At 44.5% G+C, this 27,699-nt stretch overlaps 1 protein-coding gene across 2 annotated transcripts in view; it reads left to right on the top strand.

Annotated features, from left to right (window-relative positions):
- Positions 1-27,699, top strand: part of ORMDL1 (ORMDL sphingolipid biosynthesis regulator 1) — a 261,792-nt gene that overhangs the window by 225,806 nt on the left and 8,287 nt on the right. The window contains exon 5 of one of the 2 annotated variants that reach the window (XM_040440518.1): positions 1,279-2,074. The exons of the other annotated variant lie outside the window; for it this stretch is intronic. Within the exon in view, the coding sequence (XP_040296452.1) occupies positions 1,279-1,306 (28 nt within the window). The 3' untranslated portion in view covers positions 1,307-2,074. Of the gene's footprint in view, positions 1-1,278; positions 2,075-27,699 lie in introns of those variants that run through there. 2 annotated transcript variants of the gene reach the window in all.

Genomic DNA, 27,699 nt, shown 5'->3' with positions numbered 1-27,699 from the left:
GCAATTGCACAATCCTTGACCCCTTATCCCCTGTGCAGTTTTGTGCGGATGCCAAGCCATCCATTCCTTTTTTTTTTTTTTTAGCCCTGTACCAATTTTTCTTTACCGGAGTCATAAGTCACTGATCAGCACCTCTGCTCAGCTTTGGTGCAGGGAGTTTTTTTTATTCATCTGTGCTCCTTTTTTGGCCCTTTTTTTTTATTTTTTTTACACCTTTGCTGTGTGCATCCTGCAGCGGCTGAGCACTGATCAGTACCATACATTGTACCTATATATACAGCTCTAGAAAAAAAATGGACTATTCCATTTTTTCTTAAATCGGCATCTCCACATGTATGGCAGCCATTCCATTCTAGTGTTGGTTGAATTCCATCACAGGCACACCTCATTTTACTTATTCAGGTGCAGATTAGGTAATCACCTAAACCAAATCTAAGAAGCAAAAGCATAAAGACCACTGCTTTTGATCATGACTGTTCTTTTGTTATAGAACCAGCTGGATGGCAAAAGCAATACTAGTAGTACCTAAAAGTAAGTGTAATAAAAAATAACTACAGACCATGCCAAAAGAGTTGAAAATAATAGTTCTGAGTGGGAAAAAAATGGTTGAATTCTAGATTTATAGGCAGAGGGATACAGTAAGCATCGGGTTGCTTTCATTTTTCAAATTTCAAAGACAGCGGCTTATAAGAACAAGGTCAAGCAGCAAACATTGGGAACAACAAAGCTACAGATTGGCAGAGGGCAGAAAAGACTTTCTGCTGACCGTGATGATCGCCACCTCATTTGAATCTCACTTAACAACTGTAGGATGACATCAAGTGATCTACAAAAAGAATGGCAAGCAGGACCTGGGGTGACATGCATGGCAAGGATGGTTTGAAACAGGCTTCTAGAGGAAGAGCTGAAGTCATGCAAAGCTAGTAAAAAGCCCTTCATCAATGAGGAGCAAAAGATACAAGGATTGGAACATAGAGGATTGGAATAAGGTCACCTTCTCTGAGTCAAATTTTCAGCTTTGCCCAACAACAGGTCATGTATTGGTTAGACGGAGACCTGTAGAGGCCTACAAGCTACAGTGTCTCACACCCACTGTGAAATTTGTTGAAGGATCGGTGATGATGTGGGGCTGTTTCAGCAAGGCTGATTTGATTTTGTAAAGGACACCTGAATCAAGCCGTGTCCAGAGTTATCCTGGAAGAAAACTTGCTTCCTTCTGCTCTGACAATGTTCCCAAACTCTGACAATTGTTGTTTTTTTTGTTTGTTTTTCCAGCAGGATGTTCCATGTCAAACAACCAGGTTAATCAAGGTGTGGATGAAGGACCACCAGATCAAGACCCTGTCATTGAGCCTAATCTCCAGACCTGAACCCCCATTGAAAACCCCTGGAACCTCAAGAGGAAGATGCATGAACTTCTGCTCTAAGAGTGGCATAAAGTTACCCAACAACCCCGTGAAAGACTGGTGGAAAGCATGCTAACACTTATGAAAGCTGTAAAAATCAGGGTTATTCCATAAAATATTGTTTTCTGGACTACATGTCTGTTCAGTGTGTGCCATTGTATACCTTGTGGGCTGGTTGCTGCGTTCCTTGCATACTGACCACGGAATCTTGTGTGTGTAATCTGCAACTGTGACTTGTATCTATCCTTTTTCTGTATCTGCATAGAGAAGCTATTTGATACTGTACATGTCTGTTCACCATTTACTATTGTGGTGTTGGTTGTTTGCTTGATACTTGTGGATGTTTAGCTAGCATGATTTCTCAGTATGACAGTGCACATTCACTTCAGTCAGTGTGTACTGGCAGTGGTTGTGATTTGCACTACTGTGACATGTATCTTTCTTTATTCTGGTCCTTGTGGGATTAATTCCCTCCTATCTGATTCTGCGCCTGTTGTCCATGAGTTTAAAGGGAACCTGTCATCAACTTTATGCTGACCGTACTGAGACAGAAATAGTGATTTCAGCGGTTGCTGTGAACCAGCATCATAATCATTGCAGCCCAGGCCTTGAAAAAATCTACTTGAAAAGAGTCATGGTTATTCATAATCTCCTGCACTCATTCATCCGCTGATGATTGGCAGTTCTCTCCTAGACAGAAAGGGAGAAAACTAGGTAGAAGCCTGTCAGTCATCAGCAGGTGGGCAGGGAGAGCAGGAATTCATGAATAGCCAGGACTCTTCTCAAGTAGATTTGACTCTTTTCAAGGCCTGGGATGCAATGATTATGTTGCTCGTTCTCGTCAACCACTTACTTTTAGCTGATGTGTGGCACACCGCTGAAATCAGCATTTCTGTCGCTACTTTATGCTGCCCTCAGTACGGTCAGCATAAAGTTGATGACAGGTTCGCTTTAAGTCTGCTACATATGTTCCAGTGTTCTGTGTGAGGTGTTGGTTCCTTGTTCTGTGTCAGGCTGCTGTATGTTGCTGATATCTGTAAAGAATAAATCAAGGCAACTGGACTTACTGTAGATTCCTTGAAAACGTTTCACTCGTTCTTCCAAAGAGCTTTCTCAATTCTGAGTGACTACAAGAATTCTTATTCTCTGGGAATAAATATGTAACTGAATCAACATCTGGTAATTATACCCAGCATGGGGTCAGAGGTCATTATACCCAGCATGGGGTCAAAGGTGTTGATGCCATTATCCTAATTGGAGTCAGTAGGTGATAATGACCTCCCAGAAAAAGGTGTCAAGACAGCAATGTATTGTGCTCCAATTAGGATAATTGAATCAACACCTTTGACCCCATGCTGGGTATAATGACCTCTGACCCCATGCTGGGTATAATTACCAGATGTTGATTCAGTTACATATTTATTAACAGAGAATTCTTGTACAGTCACTCAGAATTGAGAGAGCTCGTTGGAAGAACTAGTGAAACGTTTTCAAGAAATCTACAGTAAGTCCAGTTGCCTTGATTTATTCTTTACAGATATACCATGACCTGGATAAATGAGAACCTTCACAGCTGTATGTTGCTGAGTTCTGTGTTTGCTATGTGTGTCTTGAGTTCTTTAACCCGTCCTGGGTGCTCAAATATATTATCTACAGTCTTTGTTTGTGTACTGGCATGGACTTTCTATATTAATTTAATTTGAGCCTGTTTTTGTGCCCATATTTTGTCCATATTCCTGTGGCAGCTGTGTCTGTACTTTGTGTTGTAAGGTCAATTTGAGTGGCTTGTGCATCTTTCTGCCTAGTCGTCTTGACCATTGCTGTCCAGTATCCACAAAGTGTGAATGGGTTCCTGCAGCTCTTTCCGAGAGTGATTGAGTTCCTTCAGCTCTTGCTGAGTGTGAACAGGTTCCTGCATCTCTTGCTGAGTGTTAACGTGTGAGACTTGTGAGGCACCTGTGACCTCTGATTTACTGTGCTAAAAATATGTCCCTATCCTCCTTCTCCCCTGTGTACGTTTTTACGGATGTTGAGCCATCCATTAACTTTTTTTTTTTTCCTGCCCTGCACCTTTTCTTTATGTGAACTGTGGCTGCCAAGCAGTGATCAGTGACATATGTCACAGCTTTGACACAGGGAGTTTTTCTTTCCTGTGTGCATCCTGCAGCCGCTGAGCTCTGATCAGTACCATACATTACGTATCATACCTGTGTTCTATATATACAGCTTTGGAATAAATTGAGACCACTCCAATTTATTCTTAAATTATCGTCTCCACGTCTATGGCAGCAATTCCATTCCTGTGTCGGTTGAATTCCATCACAGGCACACTTCATTCTACTTTTTCAGGTGCTGATTAGGTGATCACCTAAACCAAATCTAATTATCTACAGGGTTCCTGCAGCTCTTGCCGGGTGTAAATGCATTCCGGCTGCTCTTGCCACGTGTGAACTGGTTCCTGCAGCTCTGGTTGGGTGTGAATGGGTTCCTAAATCACCTACTCTGTGTATGCGGGTTCCTGAAGTTCTTGCTGTGTCTGAACAGTCTGCTAAAGTTCTTTGTCATGTCAGCCTCCTGTTCTATTTGTGCCCAGAACCAGTCTGCAAAGCAAAGACCTGCAGGACTGTTACTTCCCTTGCAAGTGCCATATGTATCTTGGCAGCATATGGCCTTGAACTTCATACCGATCTCCCTCCTGCTTTTGGTTATATTGTAGTCTGGGTGGTGGATGACTGATTTTTTAAAATGGCTTACTTTGTACCTCTGATCAGCCTCCTGTCTGTCAGTCAACTAGCCAATTTGTTCTTCATTTTTTGACTGCATGGTTTACCTTTTATACATCATGTCTGATTGGGAAATGCAGTTCAACTCTAAGTTCTGGAGAGCTACCTGTAAAATGTTGGATATCAAGTTGGACTTTTCCTCAGCTTGCCATCAGCAATCCAATGAAGAAGCTGAATGTATTAATCAAGTCCTGCTCAGCTATCTGCAACGCTTTACTTCTGCACATCATGATGCCTGGGTTGCTTTGTTCCCCTGGGTGGAGTTTCATACAGCTACCTGACTCCTTTTTTCATAGTGTATGGTTGTCAGTTGCAGGTTATTCTTCTGCCACTTGTCTCCTCTGGAGTTCCTGTAGCTGAGTAAAACATCCCTGCTTCGAGGGGGCGGAGCCTGACCGAGCATGGAGTAAGACGCACGGTTCAGAGCTCCTGCAAACATCCGTCCAGTTCAGCCTGACCGCAAGTGTATACAGCCTTTTAAAATATCCCCGCGGACGTACCTGAGGTGCTGATACAGAGGCACGGCAAGTGCGACTGCTTGCGATGCCTAAGAAAGTAAAAAACACGCAGAAACTGGAGCAGGACCTGCGATCCCGAGGAGGAGAACGCGCGTATGCTGCAGCACCAGGACATCGCAGCGCGACTGGGGAAATATGCCCATCAGCCCCAGAGAAGCCAGCCAGAGCAATGGGAAAACGCAGGAGGAGACCAGAATGTTTCAGGGGGTAATGACGGCTCCTCTGACGAAGAGATGCCTATGCAGGACTCTGATGTGATTCTTAGTCAGCAGGCTGCGCTCAGTCAGCCTAGATGCGATACCCCTGTGAACCCAGTGCCAGTTGCAATAGAAGCAGAGCCTAATTTAAATGATATAATGGCAGCCATAGCAAGCTGCAATTCCACTTTGAAGAATTTAAACCTTCAGTTTGGCAGCCTCAAGGAGGACATTTCTATCATAAGGCATAATCTTCATAAAGTGGCAGAGCGTACTTCTGAAGTGGAGCGCAGGGTATCTGCATTGGAGGATGGTGCTAAACCGTTGCACAAGGCCGCCAAAGTTGCTGTTTATGATATAGCGGCATTATACGCTAAAACGGATGACCTGGAAAATAGGTCGAGACGCAACAACCTGCGACTAATTGGTGTGCCCGAAAAGGCGTAAGGACCTAATGCCACAGAATATATTGAAAAATGGTTGGCGGCTAAATTTAAAGATAAAGGCCTTTCCTCCTTGTACGCTATTCAGAGAGTGCATCGCGTCCCCACTAGACCTCTGCCACCTGGTCGCCCGCCCAGTCCAATTTTGGCTAAAGTGCTACACTACAGAGATCGGGACACTATACTGAGGCAGTCCAGGGATCATCCGGATGTAGCGAAAGACGGGGTCAAAATATCTATCTTTCCGGACTACTCGTCCGAAGTGCAGAAGCAAAGAGCCCGTTTTGTGGAAATTAAGCGACGCCTTCGTGGATTGCAGGTTCAATACTCCATGCTGTTCCCGGCTAGACTCCGTGTGGTAGCCTTCGGTTCTGCGATGTTCTTCGAGAACCCGGATTCGGCTCTGCAATGGCTAGATAAGAACGAACGGCAGCTCTGGAATCAAAACTTCGACACTTGAAGTCTGACTGGCGGCTGTGGTACCTACAACACCCTTCCGTGGGGAATGTCTATTTCCTTGAGCGGTATTTAATCTGGACTTCCCGGACCTGTTGTTCAGGGGGGTCCTCTCACAGGAGCGTGAGTAACTGTTGTTACATGTACTCTGGGGCGATACTATATCTCGCTGCATTTTGAACTTAAGTTTGCTTTTTGCTACGTTGGGATGGTTCTTTTTAAAATAGCCCTGTATTGTTGGGTTATTAATATGTCTTTTCAGTATGCTTTACTGGTTGGGAAGGGGGGGGGATTGGGTGGGGAGGGAGGGAGGGAACTTTCCAGTGTTGTTTTAAGAATGCAGGTAATAATTCGATGCAATAGAGTTCGGCTACGCGGAAGCGCCGATTGCAGCTATTATAGTTCTGTGACCTACTATGACAGTTACAACCAGGGTGATTAGCTGGAATGTGCGGGGAATGGCGGAGGTGAACAAGAGAAACAGTATATTTCAGTACCTATTGAGGCACCAACCAGATGTCTGCTGTTTACAAGAGACGCATATGGTTCAATCTAGACTGCATATGATTAAAAAATCTTGGATGGGTTACTCGGTGCACTCTGTCTTCTCCGCACATTCTAGAGGTGTCAGCTTCCTGGTTCATAAGAGGGTCCACTTTGAGTGATTGAAGGAACTAGTAGATCCGGAGGGCAGGTTTGTGGGCGTACATTGTGCTCTTCATGGAATCAGAATGGTGCTGGTGAGCATTTATATACCTCCGCCATATACCTCAGTGCCTTTTGAGGTCGGTACTGGAGTTTGTGGCGGAATTCTCTGATTTACCATGCCTCCTCATAGGTGATTTTAATAATGTACTACATGAATCCTTAGATAGATGTAAGGTGTCGGCGGGAGGTGATGCTGGGGCTGAAACCGCTTTTAGCAGATTGCTAACGGAAGTAGGTCTCTTAGACGTCTGGAGGGAAACTCATCCGGGGTGCTGAATGTACTCTTGCTGATCATCCACATACACGTCCCTGTCTAGGATAGACTTAGGGTTAGTGAACTCCTGTATGTACTCGCTTGTGACTAAATCTGTATATTTGCCTAGGACTCTATCTGACCACTCACCACTGTGTATTGATCTGGCACTGACGGGCAACCCAGTATTGGGGAGAAGGGTGTGGCGCCTTAATGCGTTCTGGCTGACATTGATGGGAGACATGGAAGAGGTGGTGACTGCCATGACTGAATACTTTGAGGTAAACCGAAACACGGCCTCCATTCACTCAGTCTGGGAAGCCTCCAAGGCGTACCTGAGGGGGATTTTGATTAAATCTGTCAGTAAAATAAAATCTAAATCTAGAGAGATGGACGCTCGGATGCATAAGGATATGCAGGTAGTAGAGGCCGCCTTCACCCAGACCCCGACTACAGAAAATGGTGTGCGGTTACGGGAGACTCAGGAAGCGTTGAGATGTCACCTTCTACATGTAGTGAACAGAAAGCGCTTGTTCTATAAGCAGCAACTCTTTGAGGAAGGTGAAAAGGTGGGTCATATGCTATCAGTGGTTTCTAGGGAACAACAGGGCACGGCGTGCATCACGGGCTTAGTGGATTCAGGGGGGCAACTTAGACATGACTCTGGTAGCATATTAGAGATTTTAGCTAATTTTTATTTCTCTCTCTATTAATCGAAGACATCCTGTTCTGAGGAGGATATAATGAAGTTTTTGAGTGAGACTGATCTCCCGAAGTTAACTCCGGAGGCCCGCTCTTTGCTAGATGCCCCTTTGAAATTGGAGGAGCTTGAAGAGGCAGTACGAATGATAAGGCACCAGGGTTAGATGGGCTGCCTGTTGAGATCTATAAGAGATGCTCTGGGGTTCTGTTACCGGATTTACTGGAGGTATTAAAATATTCCCTGGAGGTTGGTTACTTACCGTCTTCAATGCAAGAGGCCCTGATAGTGGTTTTGCCTAAGGCTGGAAAGGACCCGAAGTTGCCGGACTCTTATAGGCCTTTATCCTTGTTATCCACGGATGTTAAGATACTGGCAAAGGCCTTGGCTGCACGCTTGTCCAAAGTAATATTGTCTGTGGTTCACCCTGATCAGATGGGGTTTATGCCCCAGAAGTCAACCGCTATTAATATTCGCAGGGTTTTTGCTAGCTTGCAGTTTGCTTCGGACAATGTGGGGGACAGGGCCATTTTCTCCTTAGATGCGGCCAAGGCCTTTGATAGTGTAGAGTGGCAATTCTTATGGATTACCTTCCGGTACATGGGTTTTGGGGATACCTTTATTGCGTGGTTTAAAGTACTGTATTCTAGCCCGAAGGCCAGTATAAGAGCGAATGGAGGGGTGTCCAAGCAATTTAATCTATATCGGGTCACCCGACAGGGCTGCCCTTTATCACCCTTGTTGTTTGCATTGGCGATAGAACCGCTGGCTGCGGCGGTACGTAAGTCCGCCCAGATCCAAGGATTTCAGTATGGCACTTTACAAAATAAGGTAGCTATGTACGATGATAATACCCTATTGTTTTTGGGGGACACATCTGCGTCATTGGTGGCTGTGAAGTCCCTTATCGACAGATTTGGGCGATTGTCTGGTCTGACGATTAACTGGCATAAATCGGCGCTGATGCTTGTGGATGGTCAACCAATATCAGGGGCGGTATCTGCTAATAATGTCCCATGTGTAGAGGTATTTAAGTATCTGGGGATTAATGTCTCCCCTAGGATTACCGACTTTGAGAGTTTGAATCTTATTCCACTGTTGGATAAACAACGAAATAAGTGCAAAGCCTGGTGTAAATTGTTCCTTTCTGTGGTGGGCAGGGCTAACCTTATTAAAATGGTACTGATGCCACAGCTTCTATATATTCTACATAACGCCCCAATATGGCTGTCCGCAGATAATTTTGGTAGAATTAACTCCATGTTTAGGGAATTGCTGTGGCGTAAGGGACAAGCTAGGATTAAACTCGAAACGCTGCAACATTACAAAACAGAAGGGGGATTGGCGATTCCCAACCCGTGGGTATATTACTTGGCGGCCCAAAGTCAAAATTTTAAGGGGTGGTTAGACTCGGAGCTCTCGGATGTGACTAGTCGGATATTATTGTCACACCTGCGGGCTACTGATATCATGTTATTGTTGGAAGGGGTAGAGGCGAAAACGAGGAGGTCAGATCTTCTCTTGCATCGTACAATGTACTTGGTATGGAACTCGGTCAAACGCCTGAGGGGGGTTGCTAAGATATGTGAATATACTCCACTATGGGGTAACCCAGTTCTATCTGAATTTACGCTGCTGAACGGTTTTGAGGAATGGAAGGAGAGAGGGGTCTGGCGGCTTGGTCATCTGCTAGAAAGTGGAGTCTTTAGAACTTGTCTGCCTACCTTTAAGTCTTCTGAAATAATAACCCTAAATCCCTTTCCTCCGATACTGAGGTTAGGACTGTATCACTGATTGTATATTCTGCTCTTGGGTTTTTACGCCCCAGGTGCATTATCTTGCACTTATCAACATAAAATTTTAGTTGCCAGATTTTTGACCATTCCTCTAGTTTTCCTAAATCCTTTTCCATTTGGTGTATCCCTCCAGGAACATCAACCCTGTTACAAATCTTTGTGTCATCAGAAAAAAGACACACCTTACCATCGAGGCCATCTGCAATATATATTAAACCAGGGCTTGACAAATTTCCTTGGAATCTAGGAGCCAGCTAAAAAAGTTAGGAGCCAGGCGGAGCCGCGTCATAAAATCTATATTGCGATATAATTTTAACCCCTTAAGGACTCAGCCCTATTTCACCTTAAGGACTTGGCCATTTTTTGCAAATCTGACCAGTGTCACTTTAAGTGCTGATAACTTTAAAACGCTTTGACTTATCCAGGCCGTTTTGAGATTGTTTTTTCGTCACATATTGTACTTCATGACACTGGTAAAATGAAGTCAAAAATTTTTTTTTTTTGCTCAAAATAATACCTAATTTACCCAAAAATTTTAAAAATTTGCAAATTTCAAAGTTTCAGTTTCTCTACTTCTGTAATGCATAGTAATACCCCCAAAAATTGTGATGACTTTACATTCCCCATATGTCTACTTCATGTTTGAATTGTTTTGGGAATGATATTTTATTTTTTGGGGATGTTATAAGGCTTAGAAGTTTAGAAGCAAATCTTGAAATTTTTCAGAAATTTACAAAAACTCAATTTTTAGGGACCAGTTCAGGTCTGAAGTCACTTTGCGAGGCTTACATAATAGAAACCACCCAAAAATTACCCCATCTAAGAAACTACACCCCTCAAGGTATTCAAAACTGATTTTACAAACTTCGTTAACCCTTTAGGTGTTGCACAAGAGTTATTGGCAAATGGGGATGAAATTTGAGAATTTCATTTTTTTGCCTAATTTTCCATTTTAACCCATTTTTTCCACTAACAAAGCAAGGGTTAACAGCCAAACAAGACTGTATCTTTATTGCCCTGACTCTGCCGTTTACAGAAACACCCCATATGTGGCCGTAAACTACTGTACGGCCACACAGCGGGGCGTACAGTGAAAGGTGCGCCGTTTGGTTTTTGGAAGACAGATTTTGCTGGACTGGTTTTTTGACACCATGTCCCATTTGAAGCCCCCTGATGCACCCCTAGAGTAGAAACTCCATAAAAGTGACCCCATCTAAGAAACTACACCCCTCAAGGTATTCAAAACTGATTTTACAAACTTTGTTAACCCTTTAGGTGTTGCACAAGATTTAATGGAAAATAGAGATACAATTTCAAAATTTCACTTTTTTGGCAGATTTTCCATTTTAATATTTTTTTTCCAGTTACAAATCAAGGGTTAACAGCCAAACAAAACTCATTATTTATGGCCCTGATTCTGTAGTTTACAGAAACACCCCATATGTGGTCGTAAACCGCTGTACGGGCACACGGGAGGGCGCAGAAGGAAAGGAATGCCATACGGTTTTTGGAAGGCAGGTTTTGCTGGACTGTTTTTGTCCCATTTGAAGCCCCCCTGATGCACCCCTAGAGTAGAAACTCCAGAAAAGTGACCCCATTTTAGAAACTACGGGATAGGGTGGCAGTATTGTTGGTACTAGTTTAGGGTACATATGATTTTTGGTCGCTCTATATTACACTTTTTGTGCGGCAAGGTAACAAGAATTAGCTTTTTTGGCACCGTTTTTTTTTTTGTTATTTACAACATTCATCTGACAGGTTAGATCATGTGGTAATTTCATAGAGCAGGTTGTCACGGACGCGGCGATACCTAATATGTATACAATTTTTTTAATTTATGTAAGTTTTACCCAATGATTTCATTTTTAAAACAAAAAAAAAGTTTTTGTGTCTCCATAGTCTAAGAGCCATAGTTTTTTCAGTTTTTGGGCGATTATCTTAAGTAGGGTCTCATTTTTTGCGGGATGAGATGATAGTTTGATTTGCACTATTTTGGGGTGCATATGACTTTTTGATCGCTTGCTATTACACTTTTTGTGACGTAAGATGACAAAAAATTGCTTTTTTTACACCGTTTTTATTTTTATTTTTTTACGGTGGTCACCTGAGGGGTTAGGTCATGTGATATTTTTATAGAGCCGGTCGATACGGACGCGGCGATACCTAATATGTATACTTTTTTTTAATTTATGTAAGTTCTACACAATGATTTCATTTTTGAAACCAAAAAAATCATGTTTTAGTGTTTCCATAGTCTAAGAGCCATAATTTTTTCAGTTTTTGGGCGATTATCTTAAGTAGGGTCTCATTTTTTGCGGGATGAGATGACGATTTGATTGTTACAATTTTGGCGTACATGCGACTTTTTTGATCACTTTTATTACCTTTTTTTGGGAAGTAAGGTGGGCAAAATTTCAATTTCATCATAGTTTTTTATTTTTATGGCGTTCACCGTTCGGGTAAAGTAACATGACCGTTTTATAGATCAGGTCGTTACGGACGTGGCGATACCAAACATGTGTAGGGAGTTTAATTTTTTTCATTTTTAATCAGTGATAAATGTGTTTTTTGATTTTTACTTTTTTTTTCACTTTTTTTTACTTTTTTTTTTACCCAGACCCACTTGGTTCTTGAAGATCCAGTGGGTCTGATGTCTGTATAATACAGTACTGTACTCTATATAGGGTACTGCACTGTATTTTACTTACACTGAACAGATCTCTGCCTTCAGCACAGATCTGTTCAGCACCATGGACAGCAGGACGCCTGAGCAGGCGTCCTGTTGCCATGGGAACCTTCCCCGTCTGCTCAGAACTTCAGGGAGCTGACCATGGCAGCCAGCCTCTGATCAGCCCCTCCAGCCTCCCTCTTATCAGCCCCTCCAGCCTCCCTCTTATCAGCCCCTCCAGCCTCCCTCTGATCAGCCCCCTCCAGCCTCCCTCTGATCAGCCCCTCCAGCCTCCCTCTGATCAGCCCCTCCAGCCTCCCTCTGATCAGCCCCTCCAGCCTCCCTCTGATCAGCTCCTCCAGCCTCCCTCTTATCAGCCCCTTCAGCCTCCCTCTTATCAGCCCCTCCAGCCTCCCTCTTATCAGCCCCTCCAGCCTCTGATCAGCCCGTCCCGTCCCCCTCCCTCTTATCAGCCCCCTCTGGTAACAAACCCACCCCGCCTCCCTCCCCAGTATTAATCATTGGTGGCAGTGGCCACAGGGTCCCCCTCCTCCTCCTCCCCCCATCATTGGTGGCAGTGGGCAGTTCCGATCGGAGTCCCAGCAGTGTAATGCTGGGGCTCCGATCGGTTACCATGGCAGCCAGGACGCTACTGAAGTCCTGGCTGCGATGGTATGTTAGTAAGCAGCATTATACTCACGTGCGCCGTGATCGCCGGACGCTCCTTCTTCTCATAGGTCTGTGTGGCGCATTGCTAATGCTATAAGCATTAGCAATGAGCCGCACAGACAGAAGAAGGAGCGCCCGGCGGCCTCGGCGCACGTGAGTATAATGATGCTTACTAACATACCATCGCAGCCAGGACTTCAGTAGCGTGACTCCTGGCTGCCATGGAAACCGATCGGAGCCCCAGCATTACACTGCTGGGACTCCGATCGGAACTGCCCACTGCCACCAATGCAGAGAGTCGAGACTGAAGAACCCGGCACCCGACCTCTGACAGGACGCTGTGATCCGCGCGAATAACCCCTCAACTGAGGAGTTAATCGCACGGATCACAGCGTGCAGTCATAGGGGCCGGGATATGGCCGGCACATTCATTGGTGGCGCAGTGGCCACAGTCTCTCCCCTCCTCCTCCTACTCTGTTCTTAGTGGCCAGCGGCAGCCGCGCACAGTGGGGAGGGAGGGACTCCTCTCCTTCTCCACTGTGCCGGCTCAGGAAACCATGGTGCGCGCCGAGAGCGCATCTTTGAAAACGGGCTGACAAATACCCAAGCGCCAGGACCAAATTCCTGGTCGCCATGGCGACCTGGCGCCCGGGATTTGTCGAGCCCTGTATTAAACAATATGGGTCCCAGAACAGATCCCTGAGTTACCCCACTAGTAACAAGACCTTGGTCTGAATATACTCCATTGACTACAACCCTCTGTTGTCTGTCCCTCAGCCACTGCCTAATCCATTCAACAATATGGGAGTCTACGTACAGCCTTATTCTACATAATTAAAAAACGAATCTTTATTTCATGATGGAATAACCTTTGGATGGTAATATATTTTCCTCAAAAAGCATTTTATATAAAAAAAAATCCGATTTAAATCAAAAAAATCAGATTTTTTTTGATTTATTAAAAAAAAAATCATTGATTTTTATCCACCCTGGTTGCCACTTATATAACGCTCTCTGGGGGGCCAGAGAGATAATTTCATTAGGAGTATCCCTGAGTCAAATCTTTGCAAATGACAGCGGATCCACATCTGGAACTGTGTTATCAGACTTGTTTTTATACTATTTGATGGCTATCTTTGTTTCATTTCTAGGTGGATATACTTCTCCCTAATTCTGAACATAATTTAGCAAATTACTCTGTTTGGTGTGGGAGTCTGTTAACTATCACCGGCAACATCTCCTTCCGATACATCAGCTGGTTAAATGGCCACACACCATACCAAAACAGTAACATACTTCTCAGATTTTACTGCAGGTCTCTAGTGGTTTAACTGAGGTCTCGAACATGTATAGCTTACAGTAGGGATCAGCAACCTTCGGCACTCTAACTGCTGTAAAACTACAATTCCCAGCATGCAGATTTAATCAGCTGTTCTTGTACAGTCATAGAAAAAATTGTTGGTACCCTTCGGTTAAAGAGAGAAAAACCCACAATGGTCACGGAACTTGAAACTGACAAAAGTAAAAAATAAAAGCCTATTGGAAATCAGACATTGCTTTTGAATTGTGGTTCAACAGAATCCTTTATAAAACAAACTAATGAAACACAACCTTTTGAGGCAATCCCTGCAATCAAGCAATTTCTGTAACTCTCAATAAGTCTTCTGCACCAGGTATTTTGGCCCACTCCTCATGAGCAACTGCTCCAGCTGTCTCATGTTTGAAAGATATGTTCTCAAGACTGCATGTTTCAGCTCCTTCCACAGATGTTTAATACAATTTAGAACAGGGCTCATAGAAGGCCACTTCAGAATAGCCCATTGCTATGCTTTAGCCACTTCTTGGATGCTTTTAGCTGTGTGTTTTGGGTCAGTATTCTGTTTGAGGACTCATGATTTTTAAATTGTATACTTCACTGTAAGGGCCTGGGAGGTTTGGTCTCTGCTGTTGAATTTAGATCCCCAGCTGCTAAATATAGCTGCTAAATATGCGTGCTGCGGTATTTGTCCGGCCACCTCTTGACATGTTTGCCAGATCTCCGGACCGTCCCCATTATAATGAACGGGACTAGGGCGGACTTCCGGCAGCACACATGTGCAAATGTTAGTACATACTTGGCAGGTTGTTTCACTGTCGGCCTAACGCAAGTGTGAAAGAAGCTTTTTTTGGGTTTGTACATATGTATAATTTTTGTGGTCAAAGGTTACATATTTATTGTATTTTCAATTTATAAGATTCATCGGACTGTAAGACACTCCTCGGGTTTAGACAACAGAAAAATAGAAAAAATATTTCCTAGTTCCTTTGGTCAGCTCCTGTTACCCTTAGTGTGACATCTGCTGACAATTGTACAAACCAGCTATGATTCATGTAGTCACCTCATTTAATGTACCTATCGAAATAAATGTGTCTCTGTCATTGCTCTGTTGTGTCCTGCCATGCTTCTTGTTCTGCAAGATTATTATGCAGCCCATACAGCTGTGCTACACCCATTCAGCACTGCTATATACACACACTAATCTTTAACCCTTTTTCTACCAGTGCTGTACATGTACAGCGCAGGAGCTATGGGTAAGCATGACACCCGCTCGCGTGTGCAGCGGGAGCCATGGCCGGCAGGTCTCTGCTGTTTCAATCAGCAGAGACCCGCGTCTAATGACCATGACCAGCAATAATGCCAATCGCAGTCATTAAAGCCTTTGGATGCCATGATCAAGTGTGATCACAGCATTTAAAAGCTAAAACAATCTGTGCTTCTTACCAGCATCCTCTGCAGCCAATGAGGATGCTGGTAATTGATTTTCAATACGCTGGGTATCTCTGAAGAGACCCAGGATATTGAAGCTGCAATTCTTATTTTGACCAGTAGCTGGCAGGCCAACATAAGAAATGAGCAATTCTAGTACCAATATGGATATACAAGAAACATAATGGTACAGAATAAAAAAATAAAAATACTGAGTAGCCTCAAACACAAACTACAAAACCTCCCCTTTCTGTAGAAAAAAAGTTAATAACAAAAAAATATAAACATCATGGGCATCAAAAAAACACCTGTAATATTAAAATATAAAATATATGGCGAATGGCGTAGCGGAAAAAAGGGTCAAAATGGCAGTTTTGCCATCTTTTCATTGCTTCTCTTACCCGAAATTTTTTTATAAAATGTGATCAAAATGTCACACGCAATGGTATCAATAAAAACTACAGATCGTCCCACAAAAAAATGAGCCCCAGCTCAGTAGATATAAGATATCGCAGCATGTTCTATATACTGCGTTTTTCACACAACACTGGACCCATAGAAGTGAATGGGGCTGCGTGAAAATCGCATCCGCAAGCAAGTCGTGTTGCTTAGTAACTGGACGCTCACCTCGTATTAGGCGAGATACTTGTGTATAAGACCTATCTTATATCATGGCACATTCCAATCAAACATTTGCATGTAAATAGTGTGCAACTATCCCATTTTTTGTACATCACTGTTCGGTGTGCCACTTAAAGGGTTTGTCCCGCGAAAAATAATCTACAGTTTTCAAACCAGCACCTGGACTTTTGTAATTTCATGTAATTAAAAACTTGGCATAGCCACCGAGTTATTCAATAAAAAGTATCAGTATGGTGCCACCTGCTGTTTGTTCTTTTTCTTATTTCTTTGTCCTGCTCACTGAGAAGACTGCTTTTGCTCAGTTTCATCCTTCAGCTGCCTCCTGAGCTGTGATAGGAGAGCATGGACACACCTCCTTAGCTGCATCAGAAAAGACTCTCCCCTTCTAGCATCTGCTAGAAGTTATTGGCATCTGCTATATAATGTCTGATTTTCATTTTTTACATTAGTCATGGGATAACCACTTTAAATCTCTTTGGTAATTCCAGGCAAGACTTTATCTGGTAATCAAGAGTCTATAGTACAGTTTTGTCAAGTTACAGTGATGATTGGTATCATAGTCTGCCATGATAGAAGGTCTGCTTAGCACATAATTCTAATTTTAATAGAAAGCAAGCGTAGCTTTAGCAGCTATAGGAGGTCCGGTTTCCAAGAGAGGGAAGGGATCACAGTCTCCCAAACTAAGCCGATCCTGGGTATACAGATCTATGAATCTCAGTTACTTGGCTACATATTTTTACCGTTTGCAGGGTAATTAAATTCTCTCAGAGGGGCGGATATGGAATTTCCATTCATAAAGGGGGGTGGGTATACAGATCACGACACCAAAACCGAAGTCCTACTATGGCTTAAACATAAATCTAAGCACCTAATACATATTGGTTTGCTGTTTAAAGGGGTTGTCTGGGTTCAGAGCTGAACCCGGACATACCCTTATTTTTCCCCTCCCCACGACAGCACCACTGAGAGATGGCTCCGCCTCCATGGACAGGAAACCTGTAGCATAAAAAAGGTGGAGCCACTCTCCCACCTCAGTGAGGTTTCCTGTCCCTGGAGCGACCTGTTAGCTTTCTTTCCCTAGGGACCCATGACTAGAAAATCTTAGCAAAGCCTAGAGGGTCATGTGGTCTTACCAGCCAGGGACCAGGTGCCGGGGGTCCTTCTTTCAGGAAGACAGGGGATGGTCCAGGCCGTTCCCTGATCTTCACGGCTGGCAGCGCGAGTCCCTCAAAGGAGTGAGACCGCGTGGTGGGCATTAGAACGCTGGGATGTCGGGGGTGGCTGGAGAAGGAACATCCTAGAGGGGTGATGTTCCGGGCGCGCACGTGGAGGCTGTACGCTGTGTTTTAAGTCAGCAGCAGAGACGTGCTGGGAGCCTGAACAGGAAGTCGCGGGAGAGTGACGTCACAGGTGAGACGTGCGTTCCACAGGCCGGGTTCCGGTCATGTGACCGGAAATAAAAGCAGTGTTCGGAGCCGGCGTTTCCAAAGCTGGGGGCACCCTTTTCTTCAGTATTTTCTGGTGTATGAAGTCTATTCTAACCCCTCTAGGGCGGCCGGATTGATTATTACCCAGCTCTCGGGACAGACAGAGCTCAGGCGTTTCGGGACCTGCTACATCGGCACTGGTGAGAACCTGCATGATAGATGTCTGGCACGGGATTGGCTCCCAGGGACCATGTGGAACTCTCAAAGGAGAGGTGCTGTTCCCTGCTACATATAAATATGTTTTTAACCCTCTATGCCCTCAGGAGTAAGCATGGAGGAGGATAAGAGGCCTGAAGAAATGGAAGCAGAGAGGCAGACTCCGGTATAGACGCTTCTGAAGGGGTAAGGTACATTCCTTGGCATTGGAAAATACTGATATACGGTTGTGTATATACTTTTTTTTCCTTAGATGGCGCCAAAAAAGGTCATGGCGAAAAGGAAAAATAAAGAATGTGCCATATGTAGATGCCCCTTGTCTTCCTCCTATCCTAAAAAATTGTGCCAGCAGTGTATCGAAAAGACTCTGGCGGAGGAATCCCCAAGTTTTATGAAAGACATTAGGACCTTAATTAGATCCGAGGTAAAAGATTCCCTAAAATCATCTAAGAAATGTAAGCGATTGGAGGAACAGGTGGAGTCAGAGGTGGAGTCTTCGGGCGATAGTGAAGGCATGAATAAAAGTGAAGAGTCCGAGGATTTGTCTTCTTCAGAAGAAGACAGTGAGAAAAAGTTCCTATTCCCAGTGGGTCATGCTGATAAATTGCTTAAAACTATACGGGCCACTTTGGAATTAGAGGACGTTAAAGAGGACAAGTCGGTAGCGGACGCAGTTTTCGAAGATTTACGTGAAAGGAAAAGAAGATGTTTTCCCTTACACAAAAGTACACTCACCTAAAGAATTATTAGGAACACCATACTAATACGGTCTTGGACCCCCTTTTGCCTTCAGAACTGCCTTAATTCTTCGTGGCATTGATTCAACAAGGTGCTGATAGCATTCTTTAGAAATGTTGGCCCATATTGATAGGATAGCATCTTGCAGTTGATAAAGATTTGAGGGATGCACATCCAGGGCACGAAGCTCCCGTTCCACCACATCCCAAAGATGCTCTATTGGGTTGAGATCTGGTGACTGTGGGGGCCATTTTAGTACAGTGAACTCATTGTCATGTTCAAGAAACCAATTTGAAATGATTCGAGCTTTGTGACATGGTGCATTATCCTGCTGGAAGTAGCCATCAGAGGATGGGTACATGGTGGTCATGAAGGGATGGACATGGTCAGAAACAATGCTCAGGTAGCCCGTGGCATTTAAACGATGCCCAATTGGCACTAAGGGGCCTAAAGTGTGCCCAGAAAACATCCCCCACACCATTACACCACCAGCCTGCACAGTGGTAACAAGGCATGATGGATACATGTTCTCATTCTGTTGACGTCAAATTCGGACTCTACCATTTGAATGTCTCAACACAAATCGAAACTTATCAGACCAGGCAACATTTTTCCAGTCTTCAACAGTCCAATTTTGGTGAGCTCGTGCAAATTGTAGCCTCTTTTTCCTATTTGTAGTAGAGATGAGTGGTACCCGGTGGGGTCTTCTGCTGTTGTAGCCCATCCGCCTCAAGGTTGTGCGTGTTGTGGCTTCACAAATGCTTTGCTGCATACCTCGGTTGTAACGAGTGGTTATTTCAGTCAACGTTGCTCTTCTATCAGCTTGAATCAAGTCGCTCCATTCTCCTCTGACCTCTAGCATCCACAAGGCATTTTTGCCCACAGGACTGCCGCATACTGGATGTTTTTCCCTTTTCACACCATTCTTTGTAAACCCTAGAAATGGTTGTGCGTGAAAATCCCAGTAACTGAGCAGATTGTTAAATACTCAGACCGGCCCGTCTGGCACCAACAACCATGCCACACTCAAAATTGCTTAAAACACCTTTCTTTCCCATTCTGACATTCAGTTTGGAGTTTAGGAGATTGTCTTGACCAGGACCACCCCCCTAAATGCATTGAAGCAACTGCCATGTGATTGGTTGACTAGATAATTGCATTAATGAGAAATAGAACAGGTGTTCCTAATAATTCTTTAGGTGAGTGTATTTATGGCAGAATTTGGAAAAGATTCCTATCCTTTGCAGGCCTAGAGACCAACGTTTGGCCAGCCAAAATTTCTACAAAGCAGATGTTAGAATTTTTGCAGCAAGGACTATCTTTAGGCTTAGCTAAGAGTACTCTAAAAGTTCAGGTTTCTGCCCTCTCTGGGCTAAGCGGTAGGAATTTGGCTATGGATCCTTGGATAGTTAGGTTTTTTAAAGCAGTGGATAGGGTTGCTCCAGTTAAGGGACCTAGATTTCCCCCCTGGGACCTAAATCTGGTATTAAAAGCACCAACCAAATTTTGATTTCTGTTTTCGATTTCAGTATCAGCCTGTCGAAGATGGTTCTATCAAATTGCTCATCCTGAAGTTGGTTATCTTAGTAGCCCTCACTTCAGCACGAAGAATTAGTGAGATCCAGGCCCTGTCCATTAATCCCCCGTTTATGGCGATACGTGAGGATAGGGTAGTGATGAAGCCAGACCCTAATTTTATCCCCAAAGTCCCTTCCAAGAGAAACAGGTTACAGGAGATAGTTCTCCCAGTTTTTTTTCCAGAACCGAAGAATGAGGATGAAGCAAAAAGGCACCTTCTAGATGTAAGAAGGTGTCTGATCCAGTACCTAGAAAAGACCAAGGACTGGAGAAAATCTTCATCGCTATTTGTCTTGTATGCAGGGGCTAGGAAAGGTAATGCTGCCCCAAAGAGTTCTATCGCTAGGTGCATCCGAGAGCTAATTTCGTTAGCATACTCTTATTCTGGTTCTTCTCCTCCTCTATCCTGGAAGGCTCACTCTACTAGAGCGGAGAGGGCCAGTGTATCGATCGATCAAATCTGTAGAGCTGCCACTTGGGCCTCTCCCTCTATTTTCTATAGGCGCTATAGGCTTCAGCTGGACTCTATCTCTGACCTCCTTTTTGGCAGAAAGGTGTTAGAGGCGGTTACCCACCCTTGATTTCTATGTAATCTCTCTGTGGTGCTGTCGTGGGGGAGGGGAAAAATGATGATTACACTTACCGGTAATCGGATTTTCCTGACCCCACGACAGCACCCGTCTCATTCCCTCCCTAAGGTGGTGGTGCTGTGTTGAGAGCACGTGGTGAAGCAAAAAAAATTATTTGAAAATTCTGTTATAACCTTGATTAACCAAAGGGGGAGTCCCTCTCATGCTCTGTAAACTCACTGAGGTGGGAGAGTGGCTCCACCTTTTTTATGCTACAGGTTTCCTGTCCATGGAGGCGGAGCCATCTCTCAGTGGTGCTGTCGTGGGGTCAGGAAAATCCGATTACCGATAAGTGTAATCATCATTTTCACCCAGGCAGCCCCCCTGAGGCTAGAATCAGAGCATCGCATGCTCCGATGCACTCCCGGGCTCTTTTGTTTTGAAAAAACACACGGCCGGGCGGAAACCATTCTACTGGCTAGGGCAGCGCTAAATCCCGCCCATCAGTGCCGGTGACGTCACCGGGCTTCCTGGCAGCCCCATGGAGAGCCCCGGTACGTCACCGGATCTTCAAAAAATGCCTTTGCCCTGCGCGATTTAGCGGACAACCCCTTTAATAATATGTGTTAGTCACTTGAGCATTTAGTAATATATATTCCTAGTAGAGATAAAGAGGGGGTTAATGTTAGTCACGTTCAGAACAAAAACATGTTTCTTACCCCCCAGTGAGTAGTGATAAATGTCCATCTGTGTAAATAAAAACCATGAGTACGAAGACAGTTCATTAATCTAGCATAAATGGTATGGGATCTAGAAAAAACTGAGTCGTAGCAAAAGCGAAATTCATGCTTTTTGGGTACAAGGTATCTAACTCATAGATCCACCTCAATTCTTTCTGTTTCAGGATCATTTTCCTGTCTCCTCCTCATCTAGGTGGAGGGACATAATCAATGATTCTATATCTCCAGTTGACTCACATTGTGTTGAGATTCTTCAAAATGTTTGGGTACACGTAGATCTAAGGCCTTATTCCGCATCTTTGATTTGTTTTGCCCGTTTATTTCTTTACAGGCATTGATCGTTTCTCCTACATACAAGAGTCCACATTGTAATGTGTAGACTACATAGGGTGTATATATTGGGACATCAACACAATTCTAACATTTTTGGCTCTATACACCACCACAATGGATTTGAAGTGAAAAGAACAAGATGTTCTTTAACTGCAGACTGTCAGCTTTAATTTGAGGTTATTTAAATCCAAATCAGGTGAATGGTGTAGGAATTACAACAGTTTGCATATGTGCCTCCCACTTGTTAAGGGACCAATAGTAATGGGACAGAATAATAATCATAAATCAAACTTTCACTTTTTAGTACTTGGTTGCAAATCCTTTGCAGTCAATTACAGCCCGAAGTCTGGAACGCATAGACATCACCAGACGCTGGGTTTCATCCCTGGTGATGCTCTGCCAGGCATCTACTGCAACTGTCTTCAGTTCCTGCTTATTCTTGGGGCATTTTCCCTTCAGTTTTGTCTAAAGAAAGTGAAATGCATGCTCAATCGGATTCAGGTCAGGTGATTGACTTGGCCATTGCATAACATTCCACTTCTTTCCCTTAAAAAACTCTTTGGTTGCCTTTGCAGTATGCTTTGGGTCATTGTCCATCTGCACTGTAAAGCGCCGTCCAATGAGTTCTGAAGCATTTGGCTGAATATGAATAGATAATATTGCCCGAAACACTTCAGAATTCATCCTGCTGCTTTTGTCAGCAGTCACATCATCAATAAATACAAGAGAACCAGTTCCATTGGTAGTCATACATGCCCATGCCATGACACTACTACCACCGTGCTTCACTGATGAGGTGGTATGCTTAGGATCATGAACAGTTCCTTTCCTTCTCCATACTCTTCTCATCCCATCACTCTGGTACAAGTTGATCTTGGTCTCATCTGTCCATAGGATGCTCTTCCAGAACTGTGAAGGCTTTTTTAGATGTCGTTTGGCAAACTCTAATCTGGCCTTCCTGTTTTTGAGACTCGCCAATGGTTTACATCTTGTGGTGAACCCTCTGTATTCACTCTGGTGAAGTCTTCTCTTGATTGTTGACTTTGACACACATACACCTACCTCCTGGAGAGTGTTCTTGATCTGGCCAACTGTTGTGAATGGTGTTTTCTTCACCAGGGAAAGAATTCTTCGGTCATCCACCACTGTTGTTTTCCATGGTCTTCCGGGTCTTTTGGTGTTGCTGAGCTCACCCGGTGAGTTCCTTCTTTTTAAGAATGTTCCCAACAGTTGTTTTGGCCACGCCTAATATTTTTGCTATCTCTCTGATGGGTTTGTTTTGTTTTTTTCAGCCTAATGATGGCTTGCTTCACTGATAGTAACAGCTCTTTGGATCTCATCTTGAAAGTTGACAGCAACAGATTCCAAATGCAAATAGCACACTTGAAATGAACTCTGGACCTTTTATCTGCTCGTTGTAATTGGGACAATAAGGAAATAACACACACCTGGCCATGGAACAGCTGAGAGGCCAATTGTCCCATTACTTTTGGTCCCTTAACAACTGGGAGGCACATATGCAAACTGTTGTAATTCCTACACCGTTCACCTGATTTAGATGTAAATACCCTCAAATGAAAGCTGACAGTCTGCAGTTAAAGCACATCTTGTTTGTTTTATTTCAAATCCATTGTGGTGGTGTATAGAGCCAAAGATGTTAGAATTGTGTCGATGTCCCAATATTTATGGACCTGACTGTATAATAGCCCTCAATAGGGTAGATCTTACCAGTATAGTTTATCTGCTCCTCCCATTGGTTACATCATCAAAGGTCATCATATGAGTGCGGGACAATAGTCCCGCGGGCAGCCCAACGTCCACAGCATCATTGTAATCTATGATACTGTGTGCTCCCGTGTGTCACGAGGGTATCAAGAGCCACGTCTGACTCCGTTATACCCGGGGTCAGGAATTTGCAGCGGGTGGCTGCACGCTCTATAGCTAAAGATCATGGTGTTTCTTAGTTATTGTTTTCTGTGTTTGCCTTGCTATCCTTTTTGTCTCTCTCAGGGATCCGTAGCTTCTCCTCCTCAGCTGTTTCGTGTCTGCCACTCCCTACCTCCTTATATTCTCCCCTCACACTTCTCTAGTTGCCAGTTATAGAGCTTCCTGCCTGGACATCTATACTGACCCACTGGAGTGGTTAATCCTGGTTGTTGTTCCTGTGTGCTACCCTCCGGATCCCTGTTGGGCTTATTGTTGTCTCCTGTTGTCACCCACCTGGGATTATATGTTGAGTCTGTGTTGTCTGTCCTTCCCTTGGTGTTTTCCCTTAGAGCTAGTGGTGCGGACTAGTGTTCCCATCGCCCTGTTCACTACCTAGGGCTCAGCTCAGGGAAAGCCAGGGCTTTAGGCACGTGATCGGCGTACGGGTGAGGAACCCGTCTAGGGACGTCAGGGCAGCCAGGTGCCAGCCGCCAGGTGAGTCAGGGGTCACCATCTTCCCTCTCACTTGGGCAGGGCCTTCCTTGTTCCCTCCCTCTGTGTCACGTATGTGATAGCCACGCCGACCGTGATATTATAACTGGCCCTTACTTTTTGAGAAAAAAAATAATAATAATTATATAATTTTTTATTTGTTGTTTTTTTTTTTCTCTACTTAGAATCCAATATGGATCCTATTGATGCCTTGGCAGAACAGCTTCAAAGCCTGTCTTTGGAGGTGGCAGGATTGAAGGCGTCTGTTCTCCAACAACAGCAGCAAATGCAGCAGACCGCACCCCCAGCGGTTGCTATGGGTAACCAGGTTGTCACTGAACCCAAGGTTGCTCTTCCCGACAGATTTTCTGGGGGAAGGGACAAATTTGCAACGTTCCGTGAGGCCTGCAAATTATATTTTAAGTTGCGCCCTTACTCCTCAGGTCATGAAGAACACCGGGTTGGGATTGTCATTTCCCTGCTTCAGGGGGATCCGCAATCCTGGGCGTTCTCGTTACCCCCTGGTTCTCAGGCTCTTCGGTCAGTGGAGGGATTTTTTGGGGCTTTGGGTCTCATATATGATGACCCTGACCGAGTCGCCCTGGCTGAGTCAAAGTTACGGAGACTCCTACAGGGAGATCGGTCAGCAGAGGAATATTGCTCAGAGTTCCGTAGGTGGGCTACGGATACTCAGTGGAACGACCCGGCTCTCAGGAGTCAGTTCTGCTCTGGGTTATCTGAAAGGGTTAAGGATGCACTGGCGCTGTATGAGACCCCCCTTTTCCTTGATGCTGTTATGTCCCTCTCTATCAGAATAGATAGACGTCTTAGGGAGAGATCGAAAGTTCCGGAGCAATTGGTTACCTCTCCCAAGCAACAGTCAGTCTGTACTGACTTAGATGAGCCTATGCAGCTAGGCGGAACTTCTCGTCAGGTCCGTCCTCCCGAGGTTCGCCGTAGGGGGGGGGCTTGTTTTTTCTGTGGGGGGAGGGGTCATTTCATTAATGTCTGTCCCTCCTTTCTCAAAAACAAAAGACCGTCGGAAAACTACTAACCCCGGGCTGTGCGGAGGATGTCAGCCGGGGGGTATACGTTTCCTCCATACGAACATCTCAATTTGTGTTACCAGCGGTCATTGTTTTTGGTGTTAAGACGGAGTCTATTTCTGTTTTTCTAGACAGTGGAGCAGGGGTAAACTTGATTGATGCCCATTTTGCCCGCACTATGGGTTTGTCTCTCTGTACGCTGCAGAGACCTATTCCCGTATTCGCTATAGATTCTGCTCCTCTGTCTCAGAGAAACCTCACCCACATTGTTCGTAATTTACACCTTCGGGTAGGGGACCACCATAATGAGTGTCTTTCATGTTACGTTCTGGAGGGCCTTCCCTCTCCGGTGGTATTGGGTCTTCCCTGGTTGGTAGCGCACAATCCAGTGGTGGATTGGCAGGCCAGGGAGATATTGGAGTGGAGTGAGCATTGCAGAGAGAATTGCTTAAATAACAATTGCTTAATCGCCTCCATAGCTTCCCTACCTACATTTATTTCGGACTTTGAGGACGTTTTTTCTGAAAAGGGTTGTCAGAAACTACCACCTCATCGTCCTTATGATTGCCCGGTTTACCTGATTCCCGGGGCAAAATTACCCAAGTCCAGGTTGTATAATCTTTCGGGTCCCGAGAGACAAGCCATGAAAGATTATATCTCCGAGAGTCTGGCTAAGGGACACATCAGACCCTCTTCTTCACCTGTGGCTGCAGGGTTTTTCTTTGTTAAAAAGAAAGATGGGGGCCTGCGTCCTTGCTTAGATTTCCGTGAGTTAAACCAGATAACCATCCGTGACCCATACCCTCTTCCTCTGATTCCTGACCTTTTTTATCAGATTGCGGGTGCTAAGTGGTTCTCCAAACTTGATCTTAGGGGGGCCTACAATCTGATTCGTATCAGGGAAGGGGATGAGTGGAAGACAGCTTTTAACACCCCTGAGGGGCATTATGAAAATCTTGTTATGCCTTTCGGTCTGACCAATGCCCCTGCTGTCTTCCAACATTTCGTTAATGATATTTTTAGTCATCTCATCGGCAGGTTTGTAGTCATATACCTAGATGATATCTTAATTTATTCGGCTGATCTGAAAACACATGAGGTGCATGTCAGGCAAGTACTGCAGGTCCTACGGACGAATAAATTATATGCGAAGATTGAAAAATGTGTCTTCGCTGTTCAGGAATTACAGTTCCTGGGATATCTATTATCTGCTTCAGGTTTCCGCATGGATCCTGGGAAGGTCCAAGCAATTTTAGATTGGGATCTTCCTGAGAACCTTAAAGCCCTACAACGGTTTTTGGGTTTCGCTAATTTCTATAGAAAGTTCATTAAAAATTATTCAGTGATCGTTAAACCCCTTACCGACATGACTAGGAAGGGGACGGATTTTTCCAAATGGTCTGACGCCGCTAAAGATGCATTTTCCTCTCTAAAGGAGAGGTTTACCTCGGCACCTGTTCTAATTCAACCTGATGTCTCCCAGCCTTTTATTGTCGAGGTAGATGCGTCAGAGGTGGGAGTGGGAGCTGTATTGTCTCAGGGTCCGTCTCCTGGCAAATGGCGTCCTTGCGCTTTCTTTTCCAAAAAATTATCTTCTGCAGAGAAGAATTATGATATTGGAAATAGGGAACTGTTGGCGATTAAACTGGCGCTTGAAGAGTGGCGTCACTTCTTAGAGGGAGCAGTCCACCCCGTCACGGTGATTACGGATCACAAGAACCTTCTGTATCTAGAATCGGCTAAACGTCTCACCCCTAGACAAGCTAGGTGGTCGCTATTCTTTACCAGATTTAACTTTGTAATCACCTATCGTCCTGGGGCAAAAAATACCAAGGCAGACGCATTATCTCGTAGTTTCCCTGGAGGGGGTAATGTTTGTGATCCGGTACCTATTTTACAAAGAGGAGTGGTTGTCTCTGCTGTACACTCTGTTCTAGAGGGAAAGGTGTTAGAGGCTCAGGGGGACGCCCCGGCCTCTTGCCCCTCAGAGAAATTGTTTGTACCGTTAAACCTGCGTCTTGAATTATTAAAAGAACATCATAATTCGGCACTTGCTGGACACCCGGGTAGTAAAGCAACCTTGGAGCTTTTATCTCGTCGTTTTTGGTGGCCAAGGTTGCGTCAGGATGTAATGGATTTCGTGTCTACTTGTTCTACTTGTGCACGCGCGAAAGCCTCTCATACACGTCCAGCAGGGTCTTTATTGCCACTTTTCATTCCCAATAGGCCATGGACACATCTGTCTATGGATTTCATCACTGACTTACCGTTGTCGGCGGGTAAAACAGTTATCTTGGTAGTAGTAGACAGGTTTAGCAAAATGGTACACTTTATTGCGTTACCCGCACTTCCTAATGCTAAAACTCTTGCTCAGGTGTTTATCAGTGAAATCGTGAAGCTTCACGGGGTCCCTTCCGATGTGGTTTCGGATCGGGGAACCCAGTTTATTTCTAAGTTTTGGAAAGCTTTTTGTTCCCGTTTGGGGGTTCACTTGTCCTTTTCCTCAGCTTTCCATCCTCAGTCGAATGGACAGACTGAGCGTACCAACCAAAACCTAGAAACATATTTAAGGTGTTTTGTGTCTGAAAACCAAGAGTTGTGGTCATCATACTTACCGTTAGCTGAGTTTGCCATAAATAATCATTATCA

The sequence above is a fragment of the Bufo bufo genome, chromosome 7, assembly GCF_905171765.1.
Source record: "Bufo bufo chromosome 7, aBufBuf1.1, whole genome shotgun sequence".
Classification (NCBI taxonomy): Eukaryota; Metazoa; Chordata; class Amphibia; order Anura; family Bufonidae; genus Bufo; species Bufo bufo.
This window is presented reverse-complemented; position numbering and strand designations above follow the sequence as displayed.